General features: G+C 33.5%; 1 protein-coding gene across 1 annotated transcript in view; it reads right to left on the bottom strand.

Moving 5' to 3' along the window:
* Window positions 1-21428, bottom strand: part of Frmd5 (FERM domain containing) — a 70785-nt gene extending 49357 nt beyond the window's left edge. Inside the window, exons 1-3 of the mRNA XM_076478503.1 lie at window positions 21170-21428; window positions 10564-10668; window positions 5765-5807 (exon numbers count right to left, since the gene is read on the bottom strand). Of these exons, the coding sequence (XP_076334618.1) occupies window positions 5765-5807; window positions 10564-10668; window positions 21170-21265 (244 nt within the window). The 5' untranslated portion in view covers window positions 21266-21428. The remainder of the gene's footprint in view (window positions 1-5764; window positions 5808-10563; window positions 10669-21169) is intronic.
* Window positions 21429-21958: the final 530 nt, after the last annotated feature.

Genomic DNA, 21958 nt, shown 5'->3' with positions numbered 1-21958 from the left:
AGAGTTTCATCTCTGGTCCAGTATGAAGTGACAGTCAGGGTCCCTGGCTTAAAATCACACTAACACCAAGTCAGAGTTTCATCTCTGCTCCAGTATGAAGTGACAGTCAGGGTCCCTGGCTTAAAATCACACTAACACCAAGTCAGAGTTTCATCTCTGCTCCAGTATGAAGTGACAGTCAGGGTCCCTGGCTTAAAATCACACTAACACCAAGTCAGAGTTTCATCTCTGGTCCAGTATGAAGTGACAGTCAGGGTCCCTGGCTTAAAATCACACTAACACCAAGTCAGAGTTTCATCTCTGGTCCAGTATGAAGTGACAGTCAGGGTCCCTGGCTTAAAATCACACTAACACCAAGTCAGAGTTTCATCTCTGGTCCAGTATGAAGTGACAGTCAGGGTCCCTGGCTTAAAATCACACTAACACCAAGTCAGAGTTTCATCTCTGCTCCAGTATGAAGTGACAGTCAGGGTCCCTGGCTAAAATCACACTAACACCAAGTCAGAGTTTCATCTCTGCTCCAGTATGAAGTGACACTCAGGGTCCCTGGCTTAAAATCACACTAACACCAAGTCAGAGTTTCATCTCTGGTCCAGTATGAAGTGACAGTCAGGGTCCCTGGCTTAAAATCACACTAACACCAAGTCAGAGTTTCATCTCTGCTCCAGTATGAAGTGACAGTCAGGGTCCCTGGCTTAAAATCACACTAACACCAAGTCAGAGTTTCATCTCTGCTCCAGTATGAAGTGACAGTCAGGGTCCCTGGCTTAAAATCACACTAACACCAAGTCACATAATACAATATTTGACCACAAAAAAATTACTTCTAAACTGATCATACTTAATAGATATAACAAGCAACTGGAGACATAAAACCCATATTTATAATAAATGTTACTCCCAAATATAAAATGATCATTCAGTGCACCAAAATCAATTATAATTTTGTATGTAGTTTACAAATAAGCCAGCTAATATTATGTCTTTAAGCTAATCTTAAATATGTGACTTTATAACATGGATAAAAACCTATTGTGATATTTTAAATGTCTGAGACAAATTGAAAAGAATGATTCACTTACCTGTCCACCACATAGCTTGTTGAATTTACAAAATGTATAGAGTTGTTTCAATCATATATACAGTAAACAAATCACAACACTCACAATGGCATCTTGTCTAATGGCATCTGATCATACTGAATAGATATAACAAGCAATTGGAGACAGATACCAGTATTTATAATAAATGTTACTCCCAAATAGAAAATGATCATTCAGTGCACCAAAATGAATTATAATTTTTTATATAGTTTACAAATAAGCCAGCTAATATTACGTCTTTAAGCTAATCTTAAATATATGACTTTCTAAACTGGACATAAACCGATTGTGATATTTTAAATGTCTGATTCAAATTCAAAAGAATGATTCACTTACCTGTCCACCACATAGCTTGTTGAATTTACAAAATTTATAGAGTTGTTTTAACCATATACACAGTATACAAATCACAACACTCACAATGGTATCTTATCTGGATTATTTGTACAATACTTGATGTTTCCCTGTAGTTCAGCAGGTAAGGATCAACAGTATTTTACTTCTGTGGATTATTTTAATATTAACATTATAGCTACAGTAGAAGCAAGCAGTTATTTCTTTTCCAGCTTAGATCCACAGCAAATTTGTCATATCCTTTACATTCAAGAGAAACAATTTCTTATTATTTGTGTACCAAATGAATGTTTATAGAAAACTTTGAAAAGCATGTCACTTCACATCTAAGAAGACTAGCAGTAAAGGTGAGTGCTTCAAGATTTTTTATCAAGCCAATATCCATATGGGCAATAATTGGTTGAAACAAAAAGTTCAAATAAAGTTACTGATAGTTTTAAATACAAAGATAAAGTCATTGTTTACTCTGTGCAAAAATATTTATTTAGATGCTTGATTTCAGTAATAAATAACTACTTTAACATCAATCATGTTACAGAAAATGTTTAAGCAGGAGCCTTCAGAGAGCCGAATTAGTGGATATTATATAATAAAGACCTGCTGTGTATGATATCTGACAGCAGATCAAAACTATACAAAGATTTGTACTGAGTTAACTAGCTGTGTCTCAACTGTCAATGGTTAATGCACAACCTACAGCTTGCAGTAAAAATAACACTCGTATCTTATCAAGCTTTTATGTGTGGGTAGGTTTTGCTCTGTATGTTAGGTGTCTGTGACTTGATGGCAACAAACTTTAATAACAAGCAAACAGCACTCATTCAATTTGATTTAAAATATTTTTTAAAACAAGTAATATGTATATACAAATATTCATTACACTGTTGGTCTGTTGGTTATGGCTAAATTCACAATCACACATTATAGATCTAGCTGTCTATTTAACTAGTTATGTCTCAGTTGGATCACATTTTGTACATGTATTTATAGCCCAATTAAGGCTTAAGATGTTCTACACACTACTAGATATTATGAGGCAAAAATATTCAGTTAAAACAGTAAGAAAAATTTGGATGTCTAGTAACAAAATGAAACACAATACAATAAGTGCCAATTCACAAAAATTGAACTACACAACATATTATTCTAACACAGTTATGTAAACAAACCTGCAATAAACTATTACTTCTAAAAGTAACTACATTTAACATTTATGCTATACTTAAGCTCTCTAAGTCATAACATTCACTTTAAATCTAAACAGTCATGTATTTATAACATACTTAATGCAATATTTATTCTCAGAAGAACAGTTTCTACCTTTGTAAGTCCTTGAAGCCAAATGCTTTCTTTAACTGAACACCAAAAACTCTTAGCCTGTCTGAATGTACTTTGATTTATTATTGGATTCTACTATTGAAGTAGTGTACAAGTTCACTGAGTAAAAGTAATCTCTGCAACTTTGGTTGAAGATCTTAAGAACTGATAGTTGTTCGTCAAGAGATGAAATAATGAAAGTTTTCAAGAAAGTTCACTTCTTCACAGATTTACTGTGCATTACCAGAAACTTACTGTACCATCACTGCTTGCTACAGATGGCAGTGAACTTTCAATGTGGAATAAGATAATCTTCAAGTGTTCACACAAGCCAATACATCATAAGATTTTTAACTGAAATATGGAGTTACTTCTTGATTTCTGTTTATCCTCAAACTATCTACAGAAAGTGCTTCCAAATAACAAACTTTCCTTCCTAAAAGTCTTAAACAGAAAATACAGAAAACTCTTATTCAATAATACCAAAGGATGATACAGACAGACTAATAAATAAGTGAAAGAATATTTGTCTTTGCATTCAATGGAAAAAAAAAACAACTGATCAATTCAGTTTCTTTTTTTAATCCAGATAAGAAAAAAAGGCATTTGCAATTCAGCCTGCTATAGATCAGACATATCTTTGCAATTATTGTACTGCTTCCCATGCCAGTGAGAAATTCTTACTGGCAGGTTCAAAGTAACGTTATCTTATATCAAATCACATAGGTATGTTTGTTTACATTCATTTCCATATTATTATCAAAATAACAAAATACTGTTCACTAATAAATTTTTCTTATATACTGAAACATCTTAGTCTAAATAATATTATCTAACATATTACTTTAAAAATTACTTTGATATGAAATACCATGATAAACAGATGATTTCTTAATTATTCATTACTGTGTATAAGGTAAGAACCAACGAGTGAAATTACAAAATTAAATATTAACTATTTTTATCTTTATTCAATTCATTGAATTTCTGATAACAAAAGCTGTAATAGGTGTTACTATTTAATCAAATATTAGTTGATCTTTACTGTATTCAGAAATTAATAATGTAGAAAGTATTGCACAAAAAATATGTTATTGCAATGGGATGCCAACCACAATGTAGAATTTAAGTTATATCTTTTATAAGTTTTTAAATACTACATTATTACACTTTTCTCAAGAAACTAAACTTTAAAGCCTTTCAAATTAAGAAGAAAAAATTAAATAAAACTAACTAATTCTTTTATTACAGGTTGTATGGAGTGCACCCAGTTCATGACTATGAAGGTTACTGTGAGAGTAATTATACAATAATTTTTTGATAATATAATAATATGTTCACAAAATTTAACAGGTTATAAGCAAACATTCCAAGGCTTCATACAAGGAAGTATTAGGTTTTTAAATTATGTATTAATATTTTTAAATGCAGATTTGCTTGGAAATGTTTTTCTTTCAAAATGTTGACCAGGCAACATGCAAAGTAATTTTTATTTTAAAATTTAAAATACTTTTTGCACCAGAAAATTTCAAAACTTCACATGTGAAATCTTTATAACTTCCAAATAATTATTGAGTGTTTAAGAAAAAAGCCTGTTTTATCTGTTATTTTCACAATGAAATCAGAATCTCTGTTCTTGTTCGATAGGTTTAACCAATCTCAACCCCCATAACAAATTAGAAAGTATCTATAAATTATGATTTTTTCTTTCTGGAATTACTAGAAATTATAAAACAAATTTTAAACTAAGTAGCTTTACATATGTTTATTGTTTCATTATTTTGACTTTCCAGTCCTTAATAGCTAAGACAGAAGTTACAACGATGCAACTCATGTCACCTTTAGTCTTGACAAAGTGACTAGTCTTGGTTTTGTTTCAATGGACTAGAATTCTGTGAAATAAAATCATATTTTAGTTATAATAGATATGTACATGGATTATTACTATTTACAAATAAAATTTTAAACTTATTTTTCTTAAAAGTAAATAAAGAAGTGAAGCAAACAATTATCTCTTCTACTTTTGACCTTAGTTATCAGTTACTGCTTGTCATAGATTGCTGAGCCTTAAGAGAGTTTGCACATGGAGGATGTGAAATGCAATTTTCTTTAGATTTTATATAAACACTTAAATAACTGAATAACCAAAAAAATTACAAGTTATTTCATCAATACTATAGAAATATATTATAATTTATCAAGTTTAGTAACAACTGTAGCTAATACAATATATTACTGCTACACTGTTACTAATAAAACACATTACTGCTAGACTGTCACCAATAAAACACACTGTTGCTAGACTGTTACTAATAAAACACACTGTTGCTAGACTGTCACCAATAAAACACATTACTGCTAGACTGTCACCAATAAAACACATTACTGCTAGACTGTCACCAATAAAACACATTACTGCTAGACTGTCACCAATAAAACACATTAATGCTAGACTGTTTGTATCACCATACCAACAGATGATAAACATTTTAATTTATTAGTTCTTCAGTAGTAACAAAAAACAAACAATAATACATTATTATTTCTGTCTACACAAAAGTTTCATTACTCAGAGTTTTGAAGTATTAACTTCAAAATGCACTAATATCTTAAATGTTTGAATACGGATAAAAGCATAGTTGGTCAGCTTACTAAACCGTACCATTTTTTTTTCCAAAGTTATAAACCATATTAAAGATAACACTTCTGAGAATTAAATAATGGTAATATCCTGGAAATAATTTTTACCACCATTCAGAAATCAATACTTGTATTTGTAAAAGCAAATTACATCTTAGACTAAAACATCTATTACAAAAAATTGCACTTTTTTATTAAGGTAAAGATAACTGGAGATCTCATCCTACACTTCGTTAAACTCTAGAACTTATCAGATATTTTATTTTAAACAAAGAAATGGTTGACGAAAGAGAAACAAACATAAAACATTCCAGACATACTTGTGATCCAGTACAAAAACTATAACTTACCTTTCACTTGTTTCAGGATAGATCGTCCTGTATCAAGCCAGTGCTGGAAAGCATGTGAAATGTGTGCATAAGGAATGCTATATAATGTTTTTTTTCCAGAACAACTGCTAAATTCAAACACAGAATTGTCAACAGCTAACTTACAAAGGTTATATAAAAGTATCTTTCACTTTTGTTGAACTGTTGAGTTTTTAAAACTTCTTATCACAAAAATGGAACAGAAAGTTGATCTCACTAATTTGACAACAGTTTTTACACTTTACTATATGTTTAATTTCAAATTGAAGACAAAAATCTGCCACTCCACTTGAATATTTAAATCAATACCAATGAGATACACAAGTTATAATTTTATTACATCAATAAATATATTTCCACCCATATACGTAGCTATCCTTGTTTAGTGCTGCCCTCTATTTTATTTTTTCCACAGGCCACAAGCCTTTCTCTTCCCTGTACCCCTCATTTAAAGTTGTAACTGAATCTCACACACAAATTATCATGTGACAAACCTCCACCAATAGGCACACTCCAAACACATGTGACTCTCTTTCTCTATGCTGTTCTACCTAACTCTCACTTTGAGTTTTAGTAGAAACCTAAGCACCAATTAAACAGTGGGGAGGAAATATAAGCAGAAGTAAGTATGTGTTGAAAATACATCTGCAGTGTTGAAAAATTAGAATTTCTGATAATGTACATTAATTACATACATAGCTACAATCCCAAACATAGGTGGTGGGACCAGTGCAAGGGAGAAATTAGAAACTTCCTTCAAAATTGTCCAAAGGCACCCTCATGAGGGAACAAGAGGATTATACATGGGAACCTGCACCACTTCTGCACTAGGTGTACTCTTCACTCAGACATGGAAAGGGTGTAACAGATCTGGGTAGAAAACCGTGACAAGCACATCCTAATGGGAGAAAAATTGGTTGGACAGTAATCATACCCATAATATAATTTCTATCTCCCTGATGAACAAAATGTGGATAATATAAAGGATTTGCACAATGAGTTGTAGTGTAGCTAAAGGGCAACAGATTATACACGGCAAATCAAATGCATCGGAAACATGACTGCTAGGAACCAACATCCACGTGGGGACAAGATGACAATCATAAAATTGGTAAATAAACTACAATCCAAAACTGAACCACCAGGAACTGACATCCATGCAGGAGTTGGATGAGAAATTCCAATCATTATGACAGTTCATTCTAAAGCCACATTACCCTCTTGGAAAAACCCATACAGAGATGGAGTGTCTTTTTGGTGGGTATCTGCCAACTACACCAGCAAAACACCACCCTACTCTCAACCAAATAGAGTTGTTATTGATTATATTGCATCTTTCTCTCATTCAGAAGAATATCTCCATGGTCCACCACCCCAGCAGCTTGAAACTTGAAAGTGGTAAGGGCTTTCTTACTCCACTGGAACAAATGGAGGAGCAAAATGAGGTGGAGAATTTGAAGGAACATTCATACCACAGATAGTGCACTGCTTGACCAAAAAACATATTCTGAAAACTAATTTCATTCAATCTAATAATCTCCTTTTGCTTTAACCATGAAGTCCATTGGTCTGTATGGTCTAAAACAGGCATAGATATGAAGCAAAGACATGTGAGGAATAACCTGTGAGCAATCTTGTGGAACATCCCACCTCCAGCATATGTGATAATAGAGAACAGTGTGTGTTTAGTGGCCAAGGAAAATATGAAAGTGAAGTCAGGATAGCTTTACCATGCAGATTTGAGTACAATTCTAAGTGAATGATATATACGTGGACAGGCACCACTCACCACAGAGTGGGATCCAGATCAAAACAAGGGACAGGCCACTGAAAATATGTAATGAAAAAAGAAAACTTATCCAGTTATAGTTGCACCAAAGAATAGTTCTAAAGAAGAACAACAGATGGAAAATGGTAACTTGAAGAAGAAGATACATCAACATGATGCAGACAGGGAAAGATGAAAGTATGCAGAGAGGTTCACATGCCCGCTTGAAGAGTTTCCTCCACAGGACAATGCACATACAATGGCAGGGAAAAAGTAAGATCCCAAAGTTGATGGGAAGACACTTGAAGTAACTGACGGGAAGAGGAGATAAGGAAGAATAATCTAGTCAAATTAACCCTATAACCACAAGTATCACCAAGGGTTTCAGTAACAACATATTTAAATTCCTTCTGTGCATATTAATAAAATTACTATGATTAGGTGCATTATAAAGTTTTTTTTCCTTCATTTTAAAAAGAAACATTTAAAACAGAAAATAAAAATGCATGTTTTGAACGTTACACAATATCTGCCCACAACTACAAATCTGAACTTTATGAACAATTATATAAGGTACTGCAAGAACAGAATACCCTCAACAAACAAAGTCAAGTTGAAGTTTGACCTGTCTCTCATTTAGATCTGTAGCAGCCTTGGAATCATGGCTGGGCTGGCCAGTAAGTGGCAATCTGTAGGATTTGACATGGAGTAGAATGGATGATAGAAATTATCCTGGGAAAGAGCTGGATAGAAAAATAGACATAAAGGAATTTGTCTGTCGAATCCTGATTAAATGCATCTACAGCTAGAGCAAGTGCATAACCTATGGACAGCTTGAGGATCTAGACACCACTGCTTTGGGTAAATTGTATCCCAAGAGAAAAATGATCCACAACAAGGATGAACATGACACACAATTAGATGAATGCTGTGCTGGGCCCCAAAAAAGTCTTCCACACACATTTTTAGGTTGTTTCAAATAATCCATCACAACACTTTAACAACATAATATAATCAGTTGGGTTATGGCTTTCCATTTTTTTTCTTTTTGTGCATTGACCATTCTTCTCATCTACTGCATTTTTAATTACTTTAAAGAATAATAAAAAAACAGAAACAGTAATTAGGAGAGAGAGAGAGCCAAGAACTGTGTTACTCATTATTATTTCTGTTGTTCTTACTTTGTAACTAAAGTGATACACACGAAAACTTAGAAAACTGGATTTAGCCCACGAATTTCAAGCAAAATCATGTTAGGCTTAGAAATAACCAGCTTTATTAAATGTTGAAAAAAATATGGTAAGTATAGAAGTTTATGAAAAGTTACTAGTTGGTTTTTGTTTGAAATATTCTGTTTTCTTTTGAACTAAAATAACCAGAAAAATAAAGACAGATATCAACATACGTGATGATAAACAAAGAAATGAAGCAGATGTAATAATAAATCAAATGATAAACGATGCTAAACATGTATGTTACATCATTTGGTTAAAATAGTAAGTTTCATTTATAATATGATAAATTTTAAAAAATAAATATTTTTTAGGTTACAGTCATAAATAAGTTTAAAAACTAGCATTTTCTTTAATTTCTGGAATTACACACTTGATATCCAATAACTAATGTTGGTATATTAATATTAATGTTCCACCTTGGGCTTCCTAATCAACCAAAGCTGACAATCTAAGATGAAAAAATATATTATAATGTAAATATTATAAATATTGTAAATATTATTCATGGCAGTTTTTATTTTAATCTTCTCACCCATTAATGTGAAAAAAAATGTTCAATGCCATTAACAGGATATTCCACACACATGATAATACCATTGATGACAGCTTATTAAGAAAGAAACTTAGTGAAATATTTATTCAGATCTTCTGACCAATACATCAGAAAAATATAAAAATTACATGACAAAAAATTCCAGATGACAAAAAAGTTATTCCGTTCACTGTGATCATTGAAAAAAAACAGCAAGCCCTCAAACAGCCCTAGGAAGACTTCAAATTCCTAATTTCAAACATCTAAGTCACATTTCTTATAACTAATTTAAACCCTTGGAACAAATTAGTGCAAAACTTGAAACTTCTCCTCTCTAGACATAAATATAGTTGCCTGTTGATTCCAACATGTTGATATCACAACATATATATTCCAACTGATGATTCCAATATATATATATATATATATATTCCAACTGTTGATTCCAACATATATATATATTCCAACTGATGATTCCAACATATATATATATATTCCAACTGATGATTCCAACATATATATATTCCAACTGATGATTCCAACATATATATATTCCAACTGATGATTCCAACATATATATAAATTCCAACTGATGATTCCAACATATATATATATTCCAACTGATGATTCCAACATATATATATATTCCAACTGATGATTCCAACATATATATATATATTCCAACTGATGATTCCAACATATATATATTCCAACTGATGATTCCAACATGTTGATATCACAACATATATATATGTATATATATTCCAACTGATGATTCCAACATATATATATATATATATATATATATATATATATATTCCAACTGATGATTCCAACATATATATATTCCAACTGATGATTCCAACAAATATATAAATTCCAACTGATGATTCCAACATATATATATATATTCCAACTTATGATTCCAACATATATATATATATTCCAACTGATGATTCCAACATATATATATATATTCCAACTGATGATTCCAACATATATATATATATATTCCAACTGAAAACCTTTTTGTTCTTAAGCTCAAAACTATTAAAACTAAAAATTAATAAACTTTTTTCCTTCCATAGTTAAACACAAATCCTTCTTTGTTTACAAAATACTATTGCTACAATTAAACAAGAATTTCCACATTTCTCAATGTTAAAACAATATTCTGGCCCATCTGTTCAGATGGTACATGTTTCAATGTTTTAAGTGTACAAGAAGAATACAAATTAGTACTTACTCGTTGCTTGTTGTGATCTACGTAGCGAAGTCCAAAATAGTCTTTTTCAACCAGATTCAAAGATTCACACACATAATCTAGGATATATTGACCTTTATGGTCTCTCTGCAATAAAATCCAAACAAATGTTACAAACCAAAAAACAGACACATTGCTGATTTAGTTGTTCTTTATTTAAAAGATAAAAAAAGGACCTGAACATTTTGTTACTGGATATTTCACAACTGCAACATCATCACTAGAACTACTTATGATGAGTGAATTCTTGTTAAATCATTTTTGTAACACCTAGTTTTTTTAAATGAAAAATTTATTAGTGACAATAAAACAAATGATAATAGATCAAAAACTGTGCAACCAAATGGGTATGATTCAAAAATTAAAAAATATGACAGGAGTAAGAGGGTGTATAAGCCTATATTACGATATGTTTCAGGAGGTAGAGAGTGTAATGAATAGTGTTACATAAATTACAATGAAAACTATTTAGATCTTCAAAAACATTGACAGTACATTAACACACTGTGATTAGAATTCAAAACCCCTTTAACAATTAGAATATTTACAAACATAATGTATATATGTATATATTGTTTTTGTGAGAAAGTGATGAACAGATGTCCTCCATTACTTGAATTACATAGTGGTGGATCTAGCAACAAAATTTACCAATCACAAAAAAATACATGTAACAAAACCTTTCGTAACAATGGGAATGTAACTTGGATGTTGTAAGGAAATGTTTTTCATAATAAAAATTCCATGTCACAAACTTTCTATAACAAAAGGTCTCAAACTTGGAAAATAAACAGCAGAATATAAATGGTTAACCGAAAACCAGTGTGTGGCAAAAACATCATTGAAGAATGGTTAGTAGTCAAATGATGAAATATTCAATTATAATTTTTCCATAATAATTACAATATTTTTGTGAATACAATGTTTTTATATTTTTGTTATAATCTTTTTCCCTACCTCATCACAAGAAAACTAGATACTTAGGTAGTAATTTAAACATGATTAAGACATACTCCCTCTGGTTAACAGTCACCAAACCCAGCCAAGTTAATCTTTTGTTATATAACAAAAAAAAGGCCTAAAAGAATTTCCAGAAACTATTCTATAAAGCACAAAATCAACATGAAGCTATCATTTAGAAGTTTTACAAAATTTAAACCAATGATTTTAACAAAAATGTCCAGACAAAACAAATATAAAGTAAAATTTTATCATGTTCTATTTTGCTATGAATTTATCCTGGACAGTAAATATAAAAAAACAGGAAAAAATCCAAACAAACACAACTAAGTTCCAATTCTTTTAATTCATCTTTTATAATCAGAACTGCTGACCAATTGAAATCAATGATCAATTGCTGTGATGAATCTATTACTGTCTTAATATTTCAAACAATTCTCAAAAGTATCAAATACATTTTTCTCTCTAAAAATGAAGACTTTGAAAGTACTATTAACTGTAGATAAATTTCATTATTTAAACTTATATATAAGTAATTAATTTTCATCTGAACAATTTTATGTCCATTTTTCTGCCACATGCAGTATCGATGGGTCATGAGTACAATTTGTTCTTCTCTAACAAAGGATACTGTTTTTTTGGAAATGAATCAGAGGGTCACTACATACAGAATGATCACAAGGATGGAAAAGTTATAATATGGAAACAGGTTAACATATGGTAATATATTTTCTCTTTAGAAACAAAAATTGGAGGTAATTTTATTGAAGATTATAAGGAGTTTTGAAGTATTCAGTAAAGACAGATGCAAACAGTGGAGGTGTATAGGAGATTCATGAGATTTTGTGTATAAATTCTGGACTAGAGAAGTATAGAAAATGCCTGTGCAGAGCCAAAGCCAAAGTCCAACATTTTCAAGACCAGAGACCAATAATCCAGTTTTGATCATATGAGAACATGATAGAATCTTTAGCATAGAACATTAATCCACTCCCCTAAAGGTGGAAGAGTGAACATGGAGGATGTTTAGTGGCCTTGTACATTTGACATATAGCTGCTTGATGTGTGGAATGAAAATCAGCTTACAGTCAAATATAAATCCCAAGAACTTTGCCCCGGGGACCACAAGAAGCACAACTTCAGAGATATAGCTCAGGATAGGTGTAATACTCTGCTGGTGGCAAAAGTGCATCCAAACAGTTTTAGAAAGAGAAGAGATAAAACTGTCTGCTGTGGTCCACTTCAGTAAATAACTGAGGGCAGTCTGTAGCTGCCACTCAATAAACCTCGTGCCAAATAACTGACACAAGATGTGGAAATAGTTGACAGAGTCTGTTGACAACTCCCCCTTAGAGTTGCATTAATCTTTATAATAAAAGTGTGACATTCAAGACACAGCCCTGGGTTGCATGGCCATTTGCCCATTTTTATTAAACATTTTTTAACAGCTCGGCAATTCCAGGTCCATGTGGGTTTGACGCTTTCCCATACTTTCCCACAGGACCTGGAATTGCCGAGCCATTAAAAAATGTTTAATAACAATGGGCAAATGGCCATGCAACCCACATGAGTGCAGATCTTGCAGAATGCTATAACTCCACATAAGCATTCTCAAGAGATAAAAAATACAGCAACAAGATGTTGCTTGAGAAAAGCTTCCTCAATTGACATTTCAAGTCAAATCAGGTGATCCATACTGGAGCACTGTTGTCAGAACCTACACTGGGTGGGTGAGAGAAGGTTGTTTGATTTGAAGAGCCAAACAAGATGAGCATTAACCATCCTCTCTAAGATCTTACAGATACAGCTTGTCAAAGCAATTTGACAGTAGTTTCAAAGAATCTTGAGATTCTTCCCAGGCCTAGAAAAAGGGAGGATAATAACCTGGCACCAAGCATCAGGAAAAGCATTCTCCTAAAAGATCAAGTTACAAACAACCAGAAGAACAGCAAGAGAGGTAGGAAAGAGATGGTTCAGCATCTCATAGTAAATATCACCAGGTCTGACTGATAATAAGTAAGCTTAAATTCCACCAGTGTGAATGGACAATTATAAACATGATTAACACAAAAGGAAAGAGGTGATTGCTCTGTCCATGTCTTGATGGCTAAAATAGTGGAGAATGAAGAAGTGCTAGATGAATGGGAATAACTTTCACCTGGAGTATTGGCAATGCTCTGGGCATCAGCAACTTCCTGGCCATCGGCAAGCAAGATCAAAAGGGGGCAGACATATACTGCTCACTGACCATCTGAATTATGCTCCATTGGCTTTGGAACTGGTGGTAGAAGATATGACAGTTGTGAACTAAATCAGGATCCCTTCTGGCTTTGACATCTTACCTGCTGAGCATATGCACAAACCTGCTGAAAAGGATATGGTTTGAAAGCATGGGTTACCTACAAAAGTTATCCCAGGCCTGTTTTTGAGCCTTCTATGCCATGTGGCAGGCAGAGTTCCCCCTTGAACAAGGGTACCATAAAAAACATGTTGAGGTTTCAGGAATACATTTAGTAGCTGCCTGGATTATATAGTCAATGATTGCTGCCATGCACTTCTCTATCAATGGCTTACAGAAGGCCTCAAGTTCAAGTTCCGAGAGAGCATCGAAAGAGGGCCAGTTAGCCTGGTCCAGCTTCCACCAAGGCACATGGGTTAGGTGGCATCGACCATGGCCAGTCTCCATTAAAATAATAGAAAATGATCACTATCCTGCAGGCCACTGTCAATCCCCCAAGAAAAATAAGAGAAAAGTGAAGGGGAGCAGATAAATAGATCAACAGTAGTAAAAGACTCACTAGGTGTATGCCAATAAGTATAAAAAGAGAAAAAAACTGTAATCCAAAAGTATACACTCTATGAAACAATCCTTTCCATCAATATCAGCACCACCCTAGAAGGGATTATGTCCATTAAAATTCCCAAGGATTAAGAAGGAAGATGGCAGCTGTTTAATGATAACATCAACATCTGATTGATCATAGATCTTCCAGGAAATAGGTAGAGAGAACAAACAGTGATGGTATGACCCAATAAAACACACATGGTCAATAATCATGTGCCACCTCTACCTGCACTCATCCATCACATAACGTGTTATTTCCGTACAAAGAAAACTGCCAAAAGATGACTGCATCGGCAGGTTTCAGAAACATTTCCTGTAAGGAGAGAAACACAAAATGATAAGAATCAATCAAATCCTTAATGTCATCTATATTAGAATGGAAACCTCGACAGTTCCACTATATCAATGTGACCATTTTTGTTGAGGTGGAGAACCTTTTGGTTTATGACCATGTTCTTTTTCTTTATTAAAAGAAAGTATTTTGACCTCTATGGCTTCTGCCCTGGATAAAGTGAGCAGGCTACTGTCAGTAAATATAGAATCCAACAACTGATGTTGAGAATGGGACTGAAGAAGATGATGGGCCCAAAGAAACACCAAAAGCCAGAGCCAAAAAAGTGTAACCTGGAAGGAGGAATAGTGTGGATAGAGATACTTATTGACTCATCAACTCTTAAACATGGAGGGCAAAAGACTCTTCACATGGTTAGAAAATGACTCTGTCTGAAAAATGGAGAGATCTGTTTCCACTCCCACTGTAGCAGCATATCAAAGTGCAGCAGCATACATCTGAGATGGAGTAGTGGACAATAACTTCCAAGCCTCAGTAGAAGAAAATGTTGTGAACCATTTTCAAACACTGTACCTCTTTTTCCTCCACTCAAGACAAAAGTAAGAGGAGTGAGAGCCGCTACTATTAACACAATAAGGGTCCATTTCACACTCGTGGGCATCATGGTCCTTGCCACCACAATGAAAACATGTCAAGGAACCATATGATGTTTACAAGTGACCAAACAGCTAACAACAGAAACATCTGCAAGGGTTAGAAATATATGGCTGTAACTTACAATTCAGATAACCTGCTATGATAGTGACAGGTAGATGTGATGTTGTAAATTTCAAAATTAGTACACTTGTATGTTGCATTATTTCATCCTTCCAAGTGGAGATACACTGCAGATATGCCTTACATGGAGCAACCAGTGTGGATCTCTGACTCGGGAATGTTCTTTAGATCCCTCTCAACCACAACTCCTCGTGGCAAATTCAAAGTAACATGGAGAGTAAACTTGATGGTTATATCCCCAATGGACTTTGAATGCAAGAAGAGTTCATTGTGTTTTGGAGTGAATGTTTCCACCAAGATCTCCCAAGAATGTAGCTTTTTTACTGACTTAGGAGTCCAGCAAGTCCCTCTGAACAAAAAAAGGGAGACATTTGCCCTAAAGGTTTGTCTGATAAAGAGTAATATCAGAAAATGAGGTACAGGTGTTGAAGAAGTTAAAGATTGGTGTTAAGAATCTCAAGACATGGTTGTTTACTTATGATCTGTTTTTAACTATTTTTTTTATTTTGATTTGGTGGATCCATAATAAAGAAAGAACCTTACGGTGCCCATTGTCCCTACCCACCATGTAGCCCTACAATTGGAATCATCACTACAATGCCAAACAAGGATTCTGCAGCAACACAGGGTTTTGTGAGCACTATACCCAATCACCAGCATCAGACATAATATCCACAACACCTGTTTAGGACATCCAACACTGGTACTCTGTTTAACCTAGCCCAGGGGTCACCAAACTATGGCCCGCAGGCCAGATACGCCCCTCGAGGTCAGTTTGTCTGGCCCGCCAGCAGCTAGCCACTTAGAAATAAAAAGTGACATTTCATCAAATGTCTGACTGTCATAACAAAATAAATCACACGAATGGTCACTTTAAGCTGGCAAACACAAGACATTATGATAAAAAGAAACAAGGCTATCACACGCAATTTTAACCAACAGGAAAATTATTCTTTTGTCCTTGCTGCCAATTTATTCATATCGAGGCACATATCTATGAAAGCATTAGGATTTTGAAAACAAGTACAGACTTAACCCTCGTCCTATTGACTCGTCTTGTACATTCAGTGGCCTAGGGTTACTGCTTCAGCAAGCTCATTTCTCTTAGTAGTCGGGTTATGCGCTTTTCGTAACTCGTTCTTAGGTAAGTGTCGTGGCAAACGTACATTTCAATATATTTTGTTTGTGCATTCTTGGACTAGTACAATACTTTTCTCACAGCATTCTGTGTTTTTCATTTTCAGATCATGTTTTTTTTTCACCCATCATTATGGCTGCTTTTAAAAGAAGAAAAGTGGACTCTGAGTGTTGTGCTTTCAATGAAGAATGGGGAGAAAAGTACTTCTTTGTGGAAACAAAAAACCACACATCTACTTGTGTAATATGCTCTAAAAGTGTTGCCGTTTTGAAAGAGTACAATCATTGGCGTCATTATGAAACAAAACATCTATCAACATATTTGAAATTTTCAGGAAAGTTCTGTTCTGAGAAATTTGAATCCATGAAACATGTTTTTGAATCTCATAAGAATCTCTTCATGAAAAAGTTTGCTGAAAATGAATCTGTCGCTCGTACAAGTTACAAAATAGTGCATAAAATAACAGAGTGAGGAAAACCTTTTACTGACGGCAACTTCATCAAAGAGTCTATGATGAAAGCAGCAAATGAACTGTGTCCTGAAAAAGCCAATTTCTTTGAAAGTATCAGCCTTTCAGCAACTTCAGTTGTATGGAGAATAGAAAAACTTGGAGAGAACATCTCATTACAGATGCACCAAAAGCTAGAAACTTCCTATGGCATTCCCTGCACTGGATGAGTCTACTGATCTCTCGAGTACGTCACAACTTCTCGTGTTCATTTGTGGAATTAATTTGGACTTTCAGATCATGGAAGAGTTGACATCAGTTTGCAGCATGCACAGAAGAACAACTGGAGAAGACATTTTCATGGAAGTGCATAAAACTTTGCAAGATTATAACCTTAGTCAGCTTAGAGGTGTAACAGCTGATGGAGGAAAAAACATGGCTGGAGTAAAGAAGGGTCTGGTGGGGCTGATCAGGAAACAGTTGGAAGATCTTCAACTCCCAAGTGCTCTGTTCATACACTGCATCACACATCAGCAAGCACTCTGTGGAAAAGACTTAGATATTTCTTGCGTACTGAAACTAGTCATTTCTGCAGTGAACTTTATTCCGGGTCATGCACTTAATCATTGGTAGTTCAAGGCATTTCTTGAAGAAATTCATTCGGATTTCTGTGACTTGCCTTATCATACAGCAGTGAGGTGGCTCAGCTGTGGTAAAGTCTTGTCTCGTTTTTATAAGCTGAGAAGAGAAATAGATATATTTCTTATTGAGAAATATCGAGCCAATCCACTTCTGTCGGATCCAACCTGGTTGTCAAAGTTGTCATTTTTGGTTGACATCACATCCCACATGAATTAATTAAACTTGAAACTTCAGGGGAAGAATAACCTTGTCTGTGATCTCTATAGAATCATTAAAGGATTTCAGAGAAAGCTGTCATTGTTTGAGTCACATTTGGAAGGAGGAAACCTCTCTCATTTTCAGTGTTTCAATGAGTTTCATGCTGGAATCACAGAAGATATCAACCTTGAGTTTCAGAAAAAGATTATTGGTGATTTAAATAAACATTTTTAGAGAGATTTTCGGATCTCAGCAGAATCAAAAGTGACATTCTCCTTTTTCAAAATCCTTTTGATTGTCTCATTAATGATGTACCAATGGAACTTCAGCTGGAGGTCATTGATTTGCAAGGAAATGACTTGTTGAAAGCAAAACACAGAGAGGGGCAACTTATTGAATTTTACAGCTGCATACCTGAAGATGATTTTCCAAAGCTGAAGCAGTTCGCATCTGGTATGACATCAGTTTTCGGAACAACTAATGCCAGTGGACAGGCATTTTCAAAAATGAAGTATGTGAAGTCGGTACATCAATCAAGGTTGACTGATGAACATTTGAAAGCAATTCTAGTGATTGGATGCAGCAATTCAAAACCGAACATTGAAGATATTTTGAAAGCCAAATGCCAATTTCATAAATCTCATTAACTTTTTTGCAGCTTAGTGATATTCAGATATGTACTCATTATGTGCAAAGTGACAATTGTTTTTGCTAATGTCACCTTCTTTGATAACCTTTTGGTAAATAAAAATGTTGGTTGTATTTCTGTTTGTTTTTTATTATATGTGTGTATTGCATGCTACTCCCACATGGCTAATGTGGCATCCTAAACTTAGTGTTAAGTCTTTTACAGAGAGCTTTCATTCTAGCTTATGAGTATTGAACAATGATCATCCAACCTGCACTTCTCATTCCCCAAGTAATCTGGCCCCCTATGAAAAATGTTTGGTGACCCCTGCCCTAGCCCAAGTCAACCAGCCGATTGACCCAAAAGCCACCTGTCTTCAGGAATTCAAAGCTACAGTGGAGTGTTGGAGTTGGACCCCTCAACCAACAGGATACTTTCCTCCCCTTCATGAATCACCATGCATGGCAAACATGTGGTTAGATGTCATATCCCAGAGGAAGTAAACTGGGAGGTCCTTTCACCACATACAGGAATCCCCTTGAAGGGCGAGGAAACTGATCAACAAATCAAAACTGGTATTACGTAGAATAATTAACAGAAATTACAATTACATTTATTAATGTGAGGAAAATGATCAAATCAAAATTAATGTTTCTTATTAATACAATTTATGACTACTTCAACTAAGTAATCAAATACTGCCATTATGGTTTAATGTTATTATTTTTGATGAATTCAAAGTTGTTGAGCTGAAGCGACTAGTAACTCTGATTATTACAGTTTTTCATTGTTCCAAATATTCTAACCTCATGTGAGAATAATCAATTAACAAATTCCATTAGTCACCAAATCCAGAACTTACTACTTCATATTCAGTGTGGTAAGTTTTTTGAACTCCCTGCCAACATAATTATTCTGTTGCAAGACTTTTTTCACTTCAAGAGAGAATACTAAAGGCTCCATTCTTTGAAATATTGTGTGTGCTCTTTTGGCCAACATAATTTAACAATTTCACTGTGCAATTACAGTTTACCAGGAAGGTTTTCATATCTTTGTGGCCAAAAGTTTATCCATAGGAGTATTACATTTTCAAACTGTTGGGAATTGGCCACATACCATATATGTAGGTGTTATAATGTGTTCTCTGAAGTTAGACTCTTATCTGACTTGACAAACCACTGCAGGCAAATTGTTCAAATAATACAATTAAATGTGCTGTCTTGATCTGTCTATATTCACAGAGCTAAGTAGCTGCTCTGGGGCCTGGTTGTGGGACACTACAAAGCCCTCTAGAATTTATTCTACTTAAAGAAATAAAATGACTTCTTCTTTCTCACAGCTTCAGGAAGAAATTTGTCACCTAAATTTCTTTTATGAAAAATCATCAAAAGTTCATAAAATGAAAGAAGAACTCAATGATATTAATGACCTTGGAGCATTGGCTGGCTCTCAGTGCTCCCACATATTTAGTAGCATGTTTCTACACATTTGTAGTTTTGAACATTTTACAAACTTAACTAAAAATATATAAGATTTCTAGAAAAGTTAAGCCTACTTAATCAGTGACACAATCAGATATTCATTATTTTATATCTTGAAAAAATAAACCAGAAGTAACAACTATAATATGCAACATTTTCATAACATCAATGTGGACTTTTCACATATGGCTTTTTAAAATTCATTGTACTTTGTTGCTTTCTGTTATTTTCTGCATTTTAATAATAATGTCATCTGTTATTTTGATAATAACTACAATGTATATTCCTGGTTAAAAGTTATACAAGCAGTAATAAATAACCAAATGAAATTTCACAAAAATGTCACTTTGTTTATGAGAAATTATTAGTTGTTTTTTTTTTTTTTACATTTATCTTTAGAAAGCTATCCCTTAACTCCATTTTAAATATTTTGTTTACTTTTAGGCTGAAATAAGCACAATTATAAAAAAAGAAATGAGCATATGTGATCATAGACAAAGAAATGAGCTAGATGTAATAATAAATTAAACAACACTGCATGTGTATGTTACATCATTTGGTTACAAATAGCAAATTTTCTTCATAATCTGCTAAATTTGAAAATAATATTATTTCTATAGGTTATAATCATAAATATGAATATTTCAATATTTCACTGTGTTAATTAAATAACTTTTCACTTTTTTTTATAACACATTAATAGCAACCAGTTTGGAATATAATTACTCACTTATATTTTCAGATTATAAATTACTAAGTTCTATTTACTTCAAAGTTGAAAACCTCTAATCAAATAAATAAGTTAACTTTCGAAGGCCTACAGTGTCTTGCAATTACAACTATGTTTATCCTATTTGGCAAAACCTTAAAGAGATGCTTACGCATGGCCGTATGATTTTAATTTGATCTACGTTTATATTGATGCTATCGTTTCGTTTATCTAATTTCTCTCATAAAATTGTACAATTATTTATGACAGCAAACGAAATAGAATTTTTTAAAAAATAATATCAGTTACTTGAATAAAAAAGTATTTTGTAACTCGGCAATACAAGTTAACAAATGATAAACATTCACTAATCACTATATCTCTTGGAAACAGCACATATATAAACGGGGAACGTCATTGACATCACATATAACCTTTATTTAAAGTTTAACTTTTAAGCCTATTCCTACCCGAAACTCGCACTGAATAACTTCGTTATCATCAATGAGCCTGATGGTGCAGGTGTAATCCTTGTTCATACTCTTCTTACTACCAATTCTGAACATGTTATATACTTGTTATTCCGGTGCTGCGTGATTAATGAAATATTGTGACTATACTGCTGCTATATTATTCTTAAACGCACTACAACCCACGTAAGAGTATCCTGTAATATGCAGTTATGTTTTCCTTGACAATCTGGAGCTATTACATAGAACTTCTGCGCCACCATACAATAAAAGTAACATACAGAAAATATAAAATTTATATGTATTAAGCCCATAACCAAACATAGTTGTCAACAGAATATTGTGTTTCTGTTACTTAATTTTAATTTTCAGTGAATTTACAGTTGCAAGGTCCAACTAGAAGACTGAGCTTTAATCAATGCCGCATCGAATTTTAGAGGAGACAGGCAGCGTTCAAGCACTTATCTACCAGCCAATTAGTCTCATTTCAGCAAATTCGAAGGTGCAAAATGTATAGAGTCTATACTAGAAAACATTCTACAATAGAATCTAAAAGAGTTACGTATATTATCACAGATAGCCAGATGGTACATTTACTATAATTATTATATATCAATTAATTGCAAAGAATTTATTGTACATTAGTTTTTAGAAAGCTTTTGATAAGTTTCACATAAGAGAATGTTTTAAAACTGTTGACAGGATATAAACAAGTGATACGAAGAGTTGTTGTTTGGATTTGGGTGGTAAAAGGCAGAACTGAGGTTTCACTATTAATGTGAATACATT

Source organism: Tachypleus tridentatus, chromosome 13 (genome assembly GCF_004210375.1).
Source record: "Tachypleus tridentatus isolate NWPU-2018 chromosome 13, ASM421037v1, whole genome shotgun sequence".
Lineage (NCBI taxonomy): Eukaryota > Metazoa > Arthropoda > Merostomata > Xiphosura > Limulidae > Tachypleus > Tachypleus tridentatus.
Note: the sequence above shows the minus strand (reverse complement) of the source record. Positions and strands in the feature narration are given on the sequence as shown.